General features: G+C 39.0%; 2 protein-coding genes across 2 annotated transcripts; one reads left to right on the top strand and one right to left on the bottom strand.

Moving 5' to 3' along the window:
• Positions 1-1,373: 1,373 nt before the first annotated feature.
• LOC106133427 (uncharacterized) lies at positions 1,374-18,876 on the top strand. Its single transcript, XM_060946629.1, is given in 12 exon segments — positions 1,374-1,741; positions 7,482-7,676; positions 9,027-9,158; positions 10,442-10,564; positions 11,628-11,915; positions 12,645-12,808; positions 13,696-13,810; positions 14,330-14,476; positions 14,868-15,372; positions 15,879-16,123; positions 17,554-17,709; positions 18,312-18,876. Coding segments are annotated over 12 exon segments (3,003 nt in total).
• LOC132902258 (uncharacterized) lies at positions 4,167-7,144 on the bottom strand. Its single transcript, XM_060946620.1, has 2 exons — positions 6,911-7,144; positions 4,167-6,587 (listed from the first exon to the last, which is right to left on the bottom strand). Exon 2 carries the CDS (start codon positions 6,572-6,574, stop codon positions 4,427-4,429), a length of 2,148 nt encoding a protein of 715 aa, XP_060802603.1. The 5' UTR covers positions 6,575-6,587; positions 6,911-7,144; the 3' UTR covers positions 4,167-4,426.
• Positions 18,877-20,419: the final 1,543 nt, after the last annotated feature.

Here is a 20,419-nt window from a genome sequence, read left to right as displayed (position 1 = left end):
TTCATGCAGGTCCTCATTTATCGAACAAATAAATAAAATATTAATTAAGCCGAATTAGAAATATGTATATTATCAAAAATCTTTGCATTGGCGATGCGAATGCTATAAAATCGTTAATATAAGGTGTTAAAGTGTTATTATTATCCGTCAGACGAAAATACACATAACATACATACGTATAATCAGGTCTATATCCCTTGCGGGGTGGATAGAGCCAACAGTCTAGACAAGACTAATAGGCCGAGCTCAGCTGTATGGAGCTAAAATTCAAATATTGAAAGGTTGCTAGCCCATCGCCTAAAAGAAGAATCCCAAGTTTATAAGCCTATCCTTTAGCCGCCTTTTACGACATTCATAGGAACGAGATGGAGTAGTCCTATTCTTTTTTTTATTGGTGCCGGGTACCTACACGGCACAAAAAACACATTTAGCTACAATCCTAATAAGGTGTTTTTCCACCTTATATGTTTCCATTTAGCCTTGGGTAATTTATGAGACATGAAACGTATCTCGTTAAACATAATAGGTTGACAACATTATCGTAAAAAGAAAGCAGGTTATATTTAGGGTTATTCCACAGGAATCTATGAATGAATGAATGAATGAATGAATTTTATTTATATAAGTAACAAGGACTCATTTGTATTAGTAATGCTTACAAACTATGTTAGTACCTAGGGACAGCATGATTTCTAAAGGAAAATCTATGATTAGGATATTATTACTACAATAAGTTATTTTGATATTTAGATTATTAACGCGAGAATCAATTTAAAAACAGTTCAAGATTCTTTAATATTTAGTTTGCTACAATATCAAGTAAAGTTGAAATGTATGATCCTATTTATATCAAAAATTTTGAATTATTTTTTGAGGTAGTGTGAAATAAACGGAATCTAGGAAAAGAAAAAAAGAAAACTAATTAAAAATTAAAGGAAAATGAAAGGCCTACTATAGGTCCTTGGGGGTACCCAAGCGTATTCAAAAAAGTTATTAAGTGACCAGGATCTATTATTATTGAATTATTTCCGAAACATCTTAATAGGTATTAATATATTCGAATCACTGATGCTTATATCAAACTGTTAGAATTAGGGAACATTTGTTATATAATCAACTGAATCAAAAACCTTTGATAAAACATAGAATATGAATAAGTATAACATATATAGAACCAATAGCTTTCAATTACATCACTTCATAAATAACCTTTACAGCTGTGAAAAAATGATGACAACGCAATATGACTGCTCAAAGTCACCAAATTAATTTTAACAATAGCAAAATGAGAACTAACATTCGTGTCTTCTAAAGTGATAAAATTTAAAGAAATGACGTCATTTAGTGCAATGAAGATGAAGAAACGGTGAGCCATGCGTTGGCTTCTGTCGTTGCTGGGATTTTGCCTGGCGTGGCAATACGCCGCGGGCGGGTGCGGCGTCGCCGAGTTTGCTTGTCGAAGCGGCGCTTGCGTCCGCCTGGACGCTTACTGCGATGGCACTGCGCAGTGCGCGGATGGCAGCGACGAGCCTTTGCATTGCTCTGTATGCAACCGAACGTATTACGGTCGCGCTGGAGTCGCCTACTCGCTTGCTGTGAGAGAGGCGCCGCGTGCGCCGTTTCTCTGTCATCTGACCTTCACGGCTGGAGGGGGCGCCCACGGGGATATTGTGCAGCTGGCCTTTGACAAGTTCCAAGTTGGAAGATACGAACCTGGAGCTCTTGATGGATGTCCTGATGGGTATGTATCTTGTTATGATTTTTTTTGGTTTTAGTAACTAACGTGTCTTGATCAAATTAAGGACGTCCTGGTAAAGGGTCAGGTCAAAAGTACCCGAAACCGCCGAGCTTGTATGAAGAGAGTTATGAATGTGGATGAAGCGAAGGAAGTATGCAGAGATCGTGGCAAGTGGAAAGAGGTAGTCTCTGCCTACCCCTCCGGGAAAGAGGCGTGGTTTTATGTATGTATGTATGTAACTAAAACACTCATCTTGATATTTTACTTATTCTGCTTGTCGGATTACTAACCATGTTTACAGTATCTGAAAATTTTGTCTTAGCGTTACGTTATATACAAAATAATAATACCACTCTTTAACTAGACAACAAAATACTTTTAGGTGATAAAATTAATTGACTGACTTGAATATACGATATTGACGATTGATGATATTTTATAGCGAAAGGTGAGGAGGTCAAGAGGAAAAGTAAATTCATTACATGAAGGGAATATGAATGTGGATAAAGTGAAATAAGTGTGCAGATATCGTGGCAAGTGGAATGATATATGATGATGATGTACCGTGTGGTTCCCGGCACAAATACAATAAATAATTGGACCACTCCATCTCTTTCCCATGGACGTTGTAAAAGGCGACTAAGGGATAGGCTTACAAACTTGGGATTCTTTTTAGGCGATGGGCTAGCGAGCTATCACTATTTGAATATCAATTCTATCATTAAGCCAAACAGCTGAATGTGGCTGTCAGTCTTTTCAAGACTGTTGGCTCTGTCTGCCTCGCAAGTCATGGATGTATATTTAGATTACTAGAGCACGTCTCTGTGTCCGCTCGATTATTTCCATTTCCCCAGAATTTCGGGTAACTCTGTTAGTAAACTCCTAGACCACACTTCCAAAACTCTAGACAAAGCTTTTGGACTTTGATATCTATTTAACATTAGTCAGTAGATCAGTTTCTTCTTATATAAGTAAATGTCGTATAAGGCGACTAGTGTACTACAACTAAAGGATAGACTTATAAACTTTGGATTCTTCTTTAAGGCGATGAGCTAGTAACCTGTCACTATTTGAATCTACGCGACGCATCGTAAAAGTCTCAATTATACGTCTTAAGCCAAACAGCTGAACGTGGCTTATCAGTCTTTTCAAGACTGTTAGCTCTGTCTACCCCATATAGACGTAATTATATGTGTTTACTTATAATAAAGAATCAGTACAAAAATTATGCTACCAACCGTATTATTTCAGCGTGCAAAAGACGTTTCTATTCATTCGTCATTTCAGAATCACTAAATTGTTTGGAAAATGAGAGTCGATTTACTTGTAATAACTTGTTGCAAAGATTGAAATACATTAAGGATTTACCTTTCCCAATTTCTTGATGTGCCCAAGGGGATTTTACACAAAATGAATAAATATATTCATAAATATAGTGCAGTGTGGTTCCCGGCACCAATACAAAAAGAATAGGACCACTCCATCTCTTTCCTATGGATGTCGTAAAAGGCGACTATGGGATAGGTACAAACGTAGATACAAACTCGGGATTCTTTTTAAGGCGATGGGCTAGCAACTTGTCACTATTTGAATCTCAATTCTATCATTAAGCCAAATAGCTGAACGTGGCCATTCAGTCACATTTTCAAGACTGTTGGCTCTGTTTACCCCGCAAGGGATATAGACGTGACCATATGTATGTATGTATGAATAAATATAGGGGGCGAATAAATAAGAATTGAGATAGCCCAAAATTCGGCCCGAGAATTCTTATTCTTCCTCCTGGCTTCAGGCCCCTTTGGTAATACGTATTGGAAAAACCCCAAAAGTACGCCCGAGACTTCTACTTCTACATACATACATATGGTCCCGTCTATATCCCTTGCGGGGTAGACAGAGCCAATAGTCTTGAAAAGACTGAATGGCCACGTTCAGCTACCGTAAAATGGGGGGAATAGAAACGTTTTCAACTTTCAAATATGAATTTGTATATGTTTTAACCTATTATGATAAATGAAATCGATAACGTTTTATGAGTTAATACTCGTTTAATGATTTTCACCCAAAAACAAATGCGTTTTGTTTTTTTTTTATTGTAAAAACACTAATAATGTGTGCGTTTTCTATTTACCCGCGGAATGGGTGAATAGAAATGACCAAGGGGTGAATAAAAAAAAACGCTAGGGTTGTCAAATTTTGTCATGTTTGAATGAGTGTTTAATAAATAATACAAGGATTTTAGAATTGTTTTTTATTATCACAACATTTTCCGGATCGGTTAAACAAATATTAATAATAAGCAGAATGAAATGAAACAAAATCTACTTTATTATGACAAATATATTGTTTCATTACATTTTTTGAATAATTTTTTTAATCGTATGTACGTATTAATTAAGTTATTTAATCTTCATAGGTACATCATTTAGATAAGCTGAAAAAAACATAAAAATAATTCTGTTTTCTTCTTATTGATTAGAGCTTAAAGCTAAGAGTGGTTATAACAGTTCTTCAAAAACTTAAAAAATTCTAATAAAGAAAAATATCACTGTGTTAGTCTTTTATAAAATTAACTCAAAAATGGTTTCAACCGTATTTAAAAATTAAACATTTTTAACAAAAAATAAAAATTTTCTACTAATAGGTACATAGAGTTAAAGTCTAAATATTAAATAAATAATATACCTATTAAACATTTTCATCTAACAAGACCTTAAGTATAGCTTCGTCATCTTTATAATAGTTCTTTGGCTTAGAATTCTTCTTTAAAATACTTATAGGTGCGGTCGGGCTTATATTTTTATAGTTACGAATATCGCTAATATTTTCTTTAGTTTCAAAAAAGTTTAAGTTTTCTATTATGTTTATTTTTTCTTGTTTTCTATCAGTTGAATGATCATTTTGAATAAAATTGGTTTTATCACTACTTCCCATACTAATTTCAGGTAGGTAGTTTTCAATAATTAACTCTTTGTCATATACCAAATCATCTTCGAAGTATACAGGCATATTTAGAAAACTGCTTTCACAATCTTCGCTAATATCGGAACCAACTTTAATTTCGTCATCTACATTAATATCGTCTTCGATATTTTTTTGCTGGTAACTATTATCGCTTTTTTGTGTTTCTATATTAATATTCCTTGTCTCAGTCACGTTTAATTTAGTTGTTATATCGCTATTAGTATTCATACTATTATCTTTGTATGTAGATATTATTTTCATTATTTTTGTTCTCTTCCCGACCCCTTTACCTTTTTTTGTTACTTTTGACTGCAATTTTATAGTGTCTTGAATAGATAGGTTTTCTTTTTCCGTATTAATTAGGGTTCTTTGCAGTTTCTTCGATGTGCTTGGGCCAGCTGTTGGCTCAGAGTCTACGCAAACCTCTGCATTTGAAGCACTTTCACGCGGTCTTGTAACCACGTTGCGTTTTTGTTTGCGGCTTGATGTGCTTGGGCCAGCTGTTGGCTCAGATTCTACATAATCTTCTTCAGTTGAAGCACTTACACTCTGTCCTGCAACCACGTTCAGTTTCCGCTTACGTGTATTTTCTTTTATGCCCATTGTTCCATATCTCATTTCACTCAGTAAATTTAAAACCGACTTGTCCACAGCATCTTTATATCTCTCCGTGTCCGTAACTTCGTCAGGTAACCGAGATAATACTTGTGTAGGATCAAGAGGATATATACCAGTTTTTTTAAATCCTGCTTTTAAATTAGAAGCTGCGTTATCTTGGATGATCTCCATTAAATTCTTTAACAATTTAGGGAAGCAGCCTTTAGGTACACTGGTCTCATTGCTACCATCACTTTTTTTCCATTTTAAAAGAATTTGTCGCCACGCTGTTTTCATCGGTCTGAAAAAGGCCACATCTAGGGGCTGCGTCAAATGTGTAGAATTACTTGGCAAAAAAACGAAATTTATATTCTCCTCTTTGCATAATTTGATCAACTCTACTGATAAATGGGAAGACAAATTATCACCTATAAGTACTTTTTTCCCTGGTTTGTCAGCAAAAAATGGAATTAAGATAGACTGCACCCAATCTTGAAAAATAACTCCGTCAAACCAACCAGATGATGTTCTGTTGTATCTTGCACCTTTTGGGCCATTAGTTGTCCACGTATTGTATAGATTTTGAGCTTTATAAACCACGTAAGGCGGTAGCAACTGCCCATCTGCAGATCCAGCCATCATTATTGAAATGCTGGCCTTCGAATGGTTCATGACGCGTTCTGGATATTTGGTTCCACGTTTCGTTAGTACCTTTCTGCGCCCAGGATCATCGGCTAGATTCGTTTCGTCATAATTGACGATATTTGAAGGTGGAACGTCAGCTAATGATTTTTCCAGCTCTTCGAAATATTTTTTGATGACTGCTGCAGATACCGCCGCTCGAGAACGCTTAATATTTTGGCATATTCTTTGTGAAATTTTTTCTTTGTGTCTATTTAGAAAGCCGTGAAAGAAATCTGGACCAGGAAGGTTATTTTTAAATCGCTTATGGGTTATTCCAAGTTTATCCAGGTACATTTTGATGATGTAACGTAAGTCTAAGGAATCGAGTGGATATCCCCAATCCGCGCAAACGTTTATGTACTCTATAATATAATTTTCTGTGTCTATTGAAAGAGCTCTCTGCCCACCTTGACATTTTAATTGTCCTTTGCTGTGGCGATATAGTACAGATAAATGAATATTATACTTGGCAGCAATAGTTTTCAAAGATGAATTACCTGTCAAATATTCATCTACTGCTTCCTGTATAACATTCGGGTCGTATTTTTTGTATTGCTTTGATCCTGGTTCAGGTTTATATTTGCGCGGCATTTGAAATAATAAGCTGAAAAAACAATTTCGATTTTAATTGGACTTTATTAAAAAACAAAAGCACCTACTTCTATGATGCATCCATTTTTCTATAAAAATAGTTGCACTTTACTTTATATCATTGACAACCCTAGCCATAACAATTCTAATCACCCCGTATGCATAACTATTCTCCCCTCAAGCATTTCTATTTAGACTTTAGTCGTTTCTATTAACCCCAAACGTCGATTCTATTCACCCCTCATGCGTTACCTATTCACCCCGAATCAGTTCAAATTCTTACTAAGTAACATTACAGAATAATTTGATAAATAAATTACACTAAATAAGACTTACCTTTAATTTCCACGATAATTCAATAGTTGATGCATCCAAGTAAGTTCTTATTTGTCACTGAGACTTACAGAATACCAAGATATATTAATGTTTTTTCGCACCTCAAATTCACAGCCGTTGACCATTCACTTTGACAAGTAATTTGACGCATTCCGAAACAACTTCATGTTCATTAATAGTGTTGCCACAGCAAAGCAAGTGTTCATATATCAAAAAAATGCGACTAAAGCTAATTTCAGGCAAAAGCGTAGATACAATGACGGACAGAACAAAGTTTCGATTTTTTTTCTATTCCCCCCTGAAATTCTATTCCCCCCATTTTACGGTATTTGGCTTAATGATAGAATTGAGATTCAAATAGCGACTGGTTGCTAGCCCATCGCCTAAAATAAGAATCCCAAGTTTATAAGCCTATCCCTTAGTCATCCTTTGGAATGAGCCGGATTGGTCCTATTATTTTTTTATATTGGTGCCGGGAACCACACGGCATCTATATTTTTCATTGTTAGGTATAAATATTTTTAAGAATTGCGTGAATTAAATACAAATGTATATTTTCTCATCCAACCAGGTACATGCAATTGTCGGAGCTGGGCCGCCCCTTCACTGGGGGCTCCTGGTGCGGCGAGGCGGGGGGCGCAGCCCTGTACTACTCCGAGACAGCCACCGTGACCGTCTCCGTAAAGCTGTTCAGGGCCCGTCTCGGGGAGCCCTTCTCGTTCCAACTGAGATACAAGTTCTTGCAACAAAGGGATGCTGTTGTCAGGTAACCTTTATTTATTTATTTATTTATACATACATACATATGGTCACGTCTATATCCCTTGCGGGGTAGACAGAGCCAACAGTCTTGAAAAGACTGAATGGCCACGTTCAGCTATTTGGCTTAATGATAGAACCGAGATTCAAATAGTGACAGGTTGCTAGCCCATCGCCTAAAAGAGGAATCCTAAGTTTATAAGCCTATCCCTTAGTCGCCTTTTACGACATCCATGGGAAAGAGATGGAGTGGTCCTATTCTTTTTTGTAATAGTGCCGGGAACCACACGGCTTATTTATTTATGTACACAAAATTATATACAGAAAAGCATTTATTAGAGTAATTCTAGTACAAAGGTGCTACTTATTTCAAAAGAAATCTCTTCCTAGACCCATGAGAGGTAAGATGAATTTTAGAGCGGTATGGCGTGTGCATAAATAAGGTTTAACATATTTAACTAAACATACATGCTAATACTTACATAATTAAACATTTATTATATAACCCTAAAACATACATGTGCCGTGTGGTTCCCGGCACCAATACAAAAAGGAATAGGACCACTCCATCTCTTACCCATGGATGCCGTAAAAGGCGACTAAGGGATAGGCTTACATACTTGGGATTCCTTTTTAGGCAATGGGCTAGCAACCTGTCACTATTTGAATCTCAATTCAATCATTAAGCCAAATAGCTGAACGTGGCCATTCGGTCTTTTCAAGACTGTTGGCTCTGTCTACCCCTCAAGGGATATAGATGTGACCATATGTATGTATGTAAAACATACATTCAATACATCTACCAAGTATTTTCGAGAACTTGGAGCTGTCTACCTTATGAGGGGCATGACGCTTAAATACGTACATACGTAACATTTCTATCATTACGCCCCTGATGTAGTCTTAGTTGAGTCCTCACCTCTTTGGAGAGGAAGCCGGAGTCTCACTCTGAAGTCTCATCCTGGAGACCTTCTTTATTCTTATTTATTCACTTGACCAGGTGAAAAAGACAATTTTTTTTTTAAATATATGCGGACAAATTACACAGATTGAGTTAGCTTCGTAGTAAGTTCGCGACTTGTGTTACGAGATACTAACTCAACGATACTCTATTTTATAATATATACTTAGATAGATAAACATCCAAGACCCAGACCAATCAGAGAAAGTTCGGTTTTCATCATGCCCTGACCGGGATTCGAACCCGGGAGCTCCGGTGACACAGACAAGCGTACTACCGCTGCGCCACAGAGGCCGTCAAAATTATACGCTTAATGGAAAACTACCCTTGGCCGTCCATAGATTTCGCTTACCTTATCGTTATTGATATTGTTTATACCTTATTGTTTTTGCTTAGATTTGGCGAGATGGAGGCCCCCCTGGAGCGGGGCGCCGTGTCCCCCGGCACCTACTGCACCAGGACCTACGAGGAGTGCCACAGGAAGCCCTGCCGGCTGCAGTCCCCAAACTACCCCGGCATGTACCCAAGGTATACATACATACATACATACATATGGTCACGTCTATATCCCTTATTATTATCGTGATTATTTGTATGTATGTATGTGAATTTGCTGTCATTTATTATGGTGTATTAAAGAGTTATTGTATTTATTGTACCTACATCATAAAGAATCAATTTTATTGTAACGCATTTGGGTCATCATTTTAATGTTATTAACCTTATTTTAAAAGTTACTAACAAGATCATAGTTTATAGAATGTAAGAAAAGAGTGTGGATTAAGCGAGACAGGTCATAGCGATCGTAGCAAGTGGAAATTCATAGTATTTGCGTACCAAAAATGCAAATTCTCTCTCACTAAATGTTTTTATAGCTGCCTTAAAGAAATTTCATAATGAGATAAGGCCGCCTTTCGTAGATTACCTTAACATAAGCTAAGGAAAAATCTATTGTTATAATTTTATGTGCAATAAAATGTACTCTATCTATCAGACAGAAACAGGCGTGTATGTAACATTTATAAATGACTAGCGACTCGCCCCGGCTTCGTACGGGTGCAACGCTGATACAAAATACACTATAGAAAAACTGTGACTATTTATTTTATTTTTACAACAATTATTACATTACAGATCTATATTAAATCAAAAATGTATATTATACATTTAATTGGATAAGGATTAATGCTGTATTGGTTAAAATTGTTTCAAAATTAGCCATTATTTGTCGTAAAAATAAATGACAAAAGAAATTTATTGTGGGATATCCATGAGAGATAGACATATACCATCGCGGAGATTTCTGTAGATCTTTTCAACGTGTACAAATAATTAGTACATAATTTTGATAAATCTCTTAGGGTTTAGTCTGCGTTTGCAATGAAAGCGGAAAAAAATATGATAATAGGATAAGAAACCTCAAAAATAACAGTATTACTCCATTATTTATTGGATGTTTTATACATATAAACCTTCCTCTTGAATCACTCAGTCTATTGAAAAAAACCGCATCAAAATCCGGTGCGTAGTTTTAAAGGTTTAAGCATACAAAGGGACATGGGGACAAAGAAATCGACTTTGTTTTATACTATACTAGCGACCCGCCCCGGCTTCGCACGGGTGGAAAATTATAAATGTTATTATACATAAAAACCTTCCTCTTGAATCACTCTACCTGTTACAAAAATCCTCATCAAAATCCGTTGCGTAGTTTTAAAGATTCAAGCATACAGACAAACGAGACTAAAATAGCGACTTTATTTTATACTATGTAGTGATAGTGATAGTGATGTAACCTATTATATGTTCAGGAACGTGACATGCTACTGGAGTTTACGACAGAAGGACATACCGACGTGCAAACACGCCATGATCTCCGTTCGGCAAGAGTACTCGCACAAAATGCAAATCAAACGCTCCATTTCTATGGCCAGGTGGGAATTGTAATTTTCAGATTGCTCAATCTATAAGATATATGTATATAGTTTATAAAAAAATAGCATTGAGTCCGCCAATTGTGCTATTCATTTGTTTATCTATACTAATATTATAAAGCTGAAGAGTTTGTTTGTTTGAACGCGCTGATCTCAGGAACTGGTTCGATATGAAAAATTATTTTTGTGTTGAATAGACCATTTATTGAGAAAGGCTTTGGGCTGTATAACATCACACTGCAATTATTAGAAGCGAAGAAATAATGGAAAATATGAAAAAAACAGGAGAAATTATTCATCTTTGAGGGCTTCAATGATGCCAAAAATAACTATTCCACGCGGGCGAAGTCGCGGGCACAGCTAGTTGTACAATTAAGTTTAAATATACATATATCATTAAGCCTAACAGCTAAACGTGTTTGACAGTCTTTCAAGACTGCTGGCTCTCTCTACCCCGCAAGACGTGATTATATGAGTGAATGAAGTTGAAAATAAATAAAATAAAGGCCACTCGAAATAGTGTTTTTCGAAATTGAGACCCTGTCGAACTTACAGTGATGATAAAACTATTTTGGGCATTTTCCTGTTACCGATAAAGTCTACCGGCCAAAGATTATTGGTCTTTCAAAACTGTTGGCTTTGTCTACCCCGCTAGGCATATAGGCGTGCTTATACGCATGTAAGTCATAACCAGAGATCGGAATAGGTAGATTGATTTTATGTACTTGCATCATGAATTACCATAGAAAGCACAACATGGATAAGCCTCTTTTCCGGGATTCCATTTCAGTACTTACATTTACAGTAAACTACATTGTTCGCGGGTAACATAGGACTGCAATTTACGTGAACGAAGTCGGGGGAAAACAGCTACCACCAATATATTCTTCATCCCACTTGTAAAAATTCCGGAAAAAATCTTAATAATTTACAAATCCCGCAATCCCGGACGGAGGCATGTCCATATTAACATATACGTTTCAGTTCATTGACCCCAATTCAATCTACCTATTCCGATCTTTAGTCATAACAATTTTTTTTAAACCTTTCATTTTGCACTCAGTCTGAACAAAACTGGCCGCGCTGTGAGGGCATGGCGCGAGTGTACTGGCGAAAGGGACCGTCTGATCTTTTACGACGGCGGCAGCACCGACGATCCTGTACTAGTCGAGTTCTGCGGCGGCGACTGGTTGCCCAGGGTCACCTCCCGGGGTCCGGAGATGCTGGTCGCCTTCCACTCATCCCCGTTCAGCGCGCCGCTGAAGTCCGCCGCGCCTCAGGCACCTTTGAGGGGCTTCGAATTGGATGTGGACGTGGTATTCGCCGATTCTGATTCTTTGGACTATGCGAGGTTAGTTTGACTGAATCTATACTAATATTATAAAGCTGAAGAGTTTGTTTGTTTGTTTGGACGCGCTAATCTCAGGAACTACTGGTTCGAATTAATTCTTTTTGTGTTTAATAGACCATTTATTGAGGCTATAACACATCACGCTGTAATTATTAGGAGCGAAGAAATAACGGAAAATGTGAAAAAAACGGGGCAAATTATTCATCCTTGAGGGCTTCAGTGATGCCCAAAATAACTATTCCATGCGGACGAAGTCGCGGGCACAGCTAGTAGTTAACTATGTTTCCTTTCAAAGAGCAAGAACTATCTAAGGTAATATGTTATTATTTTTACTTCTGTCGAGTTGTAGTGCAGTTTTTTACCGCTTCTTCTACACTGACGCCTCGGAAGCGGCAGTAAACTTAGTTTTAAGTAATTTATTTGACTTCAACCAAGGTATGGGAACGAACATCGTGACACGAGAATTTTATATACAACTAGCGGCCCGCCCCGGCTTCGCACGGGTGGACATATTTTTGTGTTTTATATTTTGAAAAAAATTTATTTCAAAACAAATTTATGCCTATGTCACTTTTGAAGGTCTATTCTATATCTGTGCCAAATTTTATCAAAATCGGACCAGTAGTTTTTGAGTTTATTCCACACAAACATACAAAAATACAAATCTTTCCTCTTTATTATTAGTGTGGATGTGGATAAGATACAGCTTAAATAACCAACGTTCCTTAGGGAAGCGCGCCGTTGCGAGTTCCACGTGAAGGCTTCCTCCTCTGAGGAGGAGGGGAATGCGACGGCGGCGGGGGGAGGCCGGGGGCGGAGGGGGAGGCTGCGGGCCCCCTCGCACACCCTCCCGCCCAACACCACGTGCACTTGGACCTTCCATGGGAGACCTGGTGAGAAGCCTAGAATCTAATCTAGACTCAATAATTGAGGGTCTTATGTTTTATATACTATAGTTTTTATCAGTGTTTTTATTAGTATTAAAAAAATAATAGTAAGTTCCACTCCGTCTCATTCCTATGGATGTCGTAAAAGGCGATTAAGGGATAGGCTTATGAACTTAAGATTCTTGTTTTAGGCGATGGGCTAGCAACCAGTCACTATTTGAATCTCAATTCTATCATTAAGCCTAACTGCTGAACGTTGCCTATCAGTCATTTTAAGACTGTTAGCTCTGTCTACCCTGCAAAGGATATAGACGTGATTATATGTATGTATGTTAGTTTTTATAGAATATGATCTCTGGAAAAAATTGTGTATATAAGTTTAATGTCACAATAGTTAATACGTACAATACAAAGTAGAATAAATAGGTCATCTCTTGGATAGGCATGTAAGATCTTTGCCTTTATCGTCACCTACCATCAGGTGAGATGGAAGACAAATGCCTAATACAATAATTACCTTATTATTTGTAATTTCAGCTAGATTTAAGCTTCCATGCCGTGTGGTTCCCGGCACCAATAGAAAAAGAATAGGACCACGCCAACTCTTTCCCTTGGATGTAGAAAAAGGCGATTAAGGGATAGGCTTATAAACTTGGGATTCTTCTTTTAACCGATGGGCTAGCAACCTGTCACTATATGAATCTCAATTCTAACAGTAAGCCAAACAGCTGAACTTGGCCTATCAGTATTTTATATTTGTAATGTACTCCTTTAGTGAACAATAAAGCATTTACTTACTTACTTACTCTTTGTCCAGGCTCTGTCTATCCTGTTTGGGATAAACACGTGATTACATGTTTGCATTGAAGCTTATAGATGTGTTCTTGTGTCAGGTGACCTGGTGTGGATTTACTTCTCAAGTTTCACCCACTACTCTCTGGTGGAACCCCGCCGAGTGGAAAGTGGGGAAAGGGACGAAGAAAACGCATTGGGACCCCCGTTGATGAGGCCTTCCCCTGCGCCTACGCAGGTGAGTCACCATTTGTTAATGTTTCATTTGACGATATATTCGTATTGACATAATTAGTTCTACATTCATTCATGTTTTTTAAATGTAGACAATGCGCATTCGTCCACGATTTAGATTTAAGAGATCTATAATTGTAAATTGACGTCCGATGATTGTAAAATACTGCTGTGTAGTTTGTTCCGCCGCTTCTTCTACACATGCGCTTTGGAAGCGGTAGTAGTTGTAATTAGATTAAAGTGATGTGACGTCAATAAGTGATACCTTGTATCCAATTTTGAAAATAAATCTATTCTATTCTATTATACGGGTTAGGTGCCCCTGCAAAGGTTGCGGAGTTAAGATGGGAGTCTTCATGTAAAAACTTGACTCACCCAATCCAGGATCTATGGTCAAGGGCTTACCCCAGGCTCCTCTCCAGAGTGGTGATGATTAAGCCGGGATTAAAGCCAGGAGGAAAAAGATACAGTAGTTACTTTTCCGTAGGCCCGTGAAACTAGTGGGGGCTGCGCCGTAGAGCTGCGCATTTGGGACGGCGGTGGGGAGTCCTTATTGGGCCGCTACTGCGACGCAACGCCCGCGTTGTGCGCACGCGCAGCGTTAGCTAATGCCACACGATCGCCGAGACCCTGTGCGCCGCCTGATGGGTAAGTTGTTTTCCGCCCGATGGGTATGTTATAATCATCTTCGTTTTCTTATTCTTCTTTTTAGGAGGAGTTAGAATTGTGTAAGCCGCTTTTTTAAATTTCAGTGCGTTGAACGACATCAATCTGCCTTATGTGGTCTGCCAAAGTCCACTCAAGTTCGAATTAAATAAAAAATAATATTCTTGCCCCAAAAAAACCCGGCTTGTTGATATCAGGAAACAAAGTCACGGGTACAAAATGGTTTCTTTCCTCGAAGTTTTAAATAATTTAAATTTATTTAATTACCAAATAGTATAAAGTTAAAACAAAAGTTATCAATCTCTTCATCAAATGTTTGTTGCCTTCAATTTTCATTCAGGTAAGAAACAATTAAAACCGTTTTTCCTGATAGGTACGTATCAGCGGCCGCGATGCTATCGATGGCAGCTACGTCTAAACCTGGAACAGCCACCCACCCACTGGCCTTCTCCTTACACTATGAGTTCGTAGACGCTAGACTCGAAGGTCTAACTATGCCCGAAGACCACAGAAAGAGACGGGCTGTACCGTCAGAGTGCGCCAGAGTTTTGACCACACCGGGAATGTTCACATCGCCACGTAATGCCTTATGGTTCGGTAGAGGAGGCGCTAAAAGTCTGAGATGTGTGTATAGAGTACAAGCGAGTGGAGGGAAGGTTGTTATAGATTTGACATCAGCAACTTTCGGCCGAGAGCCAATGTGTTCGACGAAGCCCGACCCGGTGACTGGGCGGCCATCTTGTGTGGTTGATGCTTCGGAGCCAAGAATTGAGGATGGAGAGATGGGTAATGAAGTGGATGAGATTGAAGAAGATGAGGAGGTGACGCTTCGTGTGCCGCATTTGCAAGTTTATGATTCTCCGTGGCCGGGGTATAGGGTGAGTGGATTATGTTACTTTAATGAAGACTTCTTTCTTATATTGCACATATTGCTCATAGTTGATGTTATTGAAGGGTTTGATAAGATTAGTCGTATAGAGTTAGGTGAAGTTATTTCGAAAATTTGATAATGTTAATTTCGTGCCGGGTTTCCGGCACCATTAGAAAAGAAAAAATAGGACCATTCCATCTCTTTCCCATGGATGTCGTAAAAGGCGACTAAGGGATAGGCTTATAAACTTGGGATTCTTCTTTTAGGCGACAGACTAGCAACCTGTCACTATTTGAATCTCAATTCTATCATTAAGTCAGACAGCTAAACGTAGCCTATCAGTCTTTTTAAGACTGTTGGCTCTGTCTACACCGCAAGGGATATGGACATGATTATATGTATGTATGTATCATCTTCACCACTTCTCCCTATCTCCCACAAGAAAGCAGCACAGATTCATTATTAGAATCTTTATCTGCTGTATTACTTTTAACAATAGATTTTATCTCCAAGGTGCCTGTCGCCTGTATCTGCGACAATAGCAGCACCCCACTCCACCTGGAATCCCTCAGCGGAGCCCTGGAACTAGAACTAGTGGCTCCTAGACTCCGACCAGCTGAAGACCATAGACATCTGCAGTTCCGAGGCAACTGGACGAGACACAGCGCTCCGCCATGCGCCTCCAGAAGACGACTGTCACCGCCTGGACAGAGAGTGCATTTGGTGTATCCTTACGCGTAAGATAACATTTAGTTTAAGTTAACATTTTAGATTTTTTTGCCGTGTGGTTCCCGACACCAATTGAAAAAAAAAAGAATAGGACCACTCCATCTCGTTCCCATGGATGTCGTAGAAGGCGACTAAGGGATAGGCTTATAAACTTAAGATTCTTCTTTTAGGCGATGGGCTAGCAACCCGTCACTATTTGAATCTCAATTCTATTTATTAAGCCAAACAGCTGAACGTGGCCTATCAGTCTTTTCAAGACTGTAGGCTATGTCTACCCCGTAAGGGATAAAGACGTGATCATATGTATGTATGTATGTAACATTTTTGACGTGACAACGTCTTATAATTCGATTGAGCCGGCTGCACGCACGAAAAAACATGACTCATGCGGCGTTACCTCGCTCTGAGGCGTTCCATGTGAGGCTTGAAGTGCAAGCGAGAGCGCGGAACGAGCGACAAAGAGGCACAATCGGCCTTCGCGTTCGGCAGCGTATACCTCCTTCTCTATATACATACGAATCTATTAAACAAATGAAATTAAATTTTTCGTTTCAAAAATGCTACCATTCCATCAGTATTTTCTTAAGACGTTGTCACGTTCAACTATCGTCAGTAAACCGACTTTACAGACAACTGATTTTTTTTTGTATAAATTCTGTCCATTAGTGAAAAATTAAAGAGAGTAAAAAAATATGACACGTATGACAAAACGAAACAGTGATTAAAAGGCTAATAATCAGGTTAATAAAAAAATATAATAAAAGAACGGAAAAAGGAATGGAGGTGTGAATTGAGCAAAGAGATCCTATGGGATACGACCCAGATTTGATTCTACTATTTCGTTTTATCTTATTAAATGTACTAGGTTCTATTCTGTTATGTGTGATAAAGATAATAAATTGTGAAAAGTGAGTGTTTTGAATCTAACGGCATAACAAATTCCAGACTTTGAAATTCACAATGCAACCAGGCTATTTCTATAATGAAAACTAAAAATTAGAGAAAATTCTCTAATTATGAAATTGATTTGAAATTCCATTGATTCGGAGGTAGCTTAATAAATGTTTAGCTACCTCCGAATCAATGGAATTTCATAGTCTCTGCCTACCCCAATGGGAAACAGGCGTGATGATATGTATGTGTAACTCACAATCACGAAATTGGCAAACCAATCATAATGAGAATGAGATTCTCCACACATTTAATTGAGGTATATTCCCAAATTCATTCATATTTTTTAATGTAGATAGATAATGTGATTTAGATTTAAGAGATCTATATTTTAAAATTGCCGTCTGGTGAAAATGTTGCACTGTAGTTTGTTCCGCCGCTTCTTCTACACGTGCGCTTTGGAAGCGGTAGTAGTTATAATTGGATTTAAGTGATGTGACGTCAATAAGTGATACCTTGTATCAAATTTTGAAAATAAATCTATTCTATTCAATTCAAACAGTGACAGCCGCATGTCAGAATGCGGCGACACCCCGTTCCTGCTGGCGGCGCGCGGCAACCGCAGCGTGTTCCTGCGCGTGTGGGGGGAGGAGCTCCCCCCCATGGACCCCCCTCCCTGCCCCACCACCAACCGCGTGCTGGTCTATGATGCGCGCGATGACAAGTGAGTGGGAGTTTTTCGACGATTGTTTTATGATGGGTATACGTTGTAGGTGAATTTTGCGATGAAATTGTTTTTAGTTTTTGAAGCGGAATAAAAAATAATTTCGTTTGCTTTTTATTGTGAACTAGAGGCCGCCCGCGACTTCGTCCGCATGGAAACCCTATCAATCCCGCGGGAACTCTGGGATAAAAAGTAGCCTATGTGTTATTCTGGGTCTTCAGCTACCTACATACCAAATTTCATGGTAATCGGTTCAGTAGTTTTTGCGTGAAAGAGTAACAAACATCCATACATCCATACAAACTTTCGCCTTTATAATAGTAGTAGGATATAAGTGCGTTTGACCACAATTTGCCTGATGATGAGCAAGATGAGGTCTGAGCTGAAATATGGAAATTCAAACAATGCCTATTCACTCTTGATATGAAAATTCTGGCGCGCTACTTTAAAAACAGACGAGATTTCGAGTACAGAGTACTATAAAGAATTAAGAGAAAATATATAATACTTGAAAAAAAATTTAAACGGAAAGACCGATATTAAAGCCGTTTGCAATTTAGATAGCGACCGTGTACAATATTATTTTATTTCATCTCCACCAGGTTAATCCGCGTGATATGTCCCGGGGACGGCGAGCGCACCGTTCACGTGTTCACGGACGACTGGTGGGGGCGCGGCGTGCGCGGCGCTCTCACCGGCGCACGCGCAGCGCTCCTCGTAGTGTGGGCTGCGCGGGAACCGGGCCGCGCTCACTTCTCCTGGATGGAGGTCTGGCGAGCTGGACCCACGTTACAGAGATTGACAGGAGTCGATGTCTGGCCGAACGCGAGTCAACAATGTGCTCACCCGTGTAACACTATAGGCGCTTGTATGGAAAGAGATTTGTGGTGTGATGGCGAAACGGATTGCCCTGGAGGGGCGGACGAGGCCGGGGGGTGCGGGACTACGGCTAGGATCTTGGCAGCACTGGCGGCGCCAGCGGTGGCCGGGGCGGCTGCTGGGTCAGCGGCGGCGGCTGGCTTGTTAGTCCTTGCGTGCGTAGCTGTATGCAGAAGACGCAGAAGACGCGCCGATAAGCAGTTACTCGGCGCTTTGGCCGCTGGTCGCAGATTAACAGAGGAACTTTTGTACGACGCGTCGCGAACATCTTCCACGGCTTCCTCCTGACGGCGCGAGCGCTCCGTCGAGTACATTCACGTGGACCGCGAGACCACGGTGTGACGGAGCGCTTGCCCGCAACAGACTTACCACGAGGTGGCTGCGTTAAAATTAAAGGACTCACTCTGTTCCTTGTTAAGTTACGGTTATTTAATTTTGTGACTGTAAATATTTTTTAACTGTTCAATGACAGTTTTGGTTGTGTGTGTGTATGTGTGTGTGTGTGTGAGAGAGAGGCTCTGTAGAGACGTGTGAGGCACGTGAAGGTGCTATGTTATGTTTAGTTGATGATTTTGAAAAACAGAGTGGAGTATCTGTCAGAAAGGTATATTGTGAAACTAGTAACAGTCTAACCTTACAACTGCCAATTAAAAAAAAAGTCTGATTGAACGTTTCAGAAATTACAACTTTTGTTTTAAATATTCACTTTAGCTATCATAATATAGTCTTGTCTGTCTGTGGTTTTCTGACATGATCTTCCGCTCTGTTGCAAGCGGCACGTAAGTTGAATTATGGCGTAAAATGTCAAATAAGTTACCTTACTGAGGTTGGCGACTATAGTAAGTAGTCTGTGGCCGCGTCGCACGCGCTACAGTTGTCGCATTTGAAGTATCTAATACAGAAGAAGTCTTTTACAGACTGATCCATTGAGATATCAAAGCACAGCCTAAACTGAAATTTATAGGGTCCATTTGGATACAGTTAAAGAGAAATTCCCGCGCAAAATTATAAACTAACCGAATATTTCGGATACGGCCGGGGTGGAATCGTGGGCGTACTGTGGTTTTATATAAAATTAAATGCCACCTTGCGAACTTACCCGAAATAAATATACTCGTATACGGGACAAATTGCATAGATTGAGTTAGCCTCGAAGTAAGTTCGAAACTTGTGTTACGAGATATAGATCAACGATATTATATTCAATAATAAATACATATATAGATAAACATCCAAGATCCAGGTCAATCAGAAAAAGTTCGTTTCCCATCATGTCCTGGCCGGAATTCGAACCCGGGTCCTCCGGTGCCACAGAGAACCGTACTACCGCTGTGCCATAGATTAGAGAACATAGTAACAGAGTAAAAGCGATAACTGAGGCGAATGGGGCGTTGACAAATCTGTGTAAAACCTTACAGCCTTCGCTCACAGCGCCTGCGCAGATTGCCTGATTCTAATTCAACTTATGCGCCGCGCAAACAGTTCGCGTTCCGTTAACCAATGAACTGTCCCGTCCCTAGTTCCCGCGACCTTTGGAACGACACGTAAATAAACACAGTTCATATTTACGAACTCAAAATGTGTTTTATTTCGTTACTCAATTGTATATTTATAATGTAAGTATGCACATAATGTATGTATATATCGTCATCGCAATCTTCTGAACTATTTTAAGTATAACGGATTTCGGACTTCAGAATTTTTGAAATTAACCTTCTCAGTTTAAAAACATAATTTCTTCATTGATTAAATTCATCCTAATAATTAACTTAATTCATAAAAAGATGTTGTATATTTGACAAATATAGTTCAAAAATGAATGAATATGCGA

Source organism: Amyelois transitella, chromosome 11 (genome assembly GCF_032362555.1).
Source record: "Amyelois transitella isolate CPQ chromosome 11, ilAmyTran1.1, whole genome shotgun sequence".
Taxonomy (NCBI): domain Eukaryota; kingdom Metazoa; phylum Arthropoda; class Insecta; order Lepidoptera; family Pyralidae; genus Amyelois; species Amyelois transitella.
The sequence above is the reverse complement of the archived record's forward strand: the minus strand, read 5'-3'. Positions and strand labels throughout refer to the sequence as shown.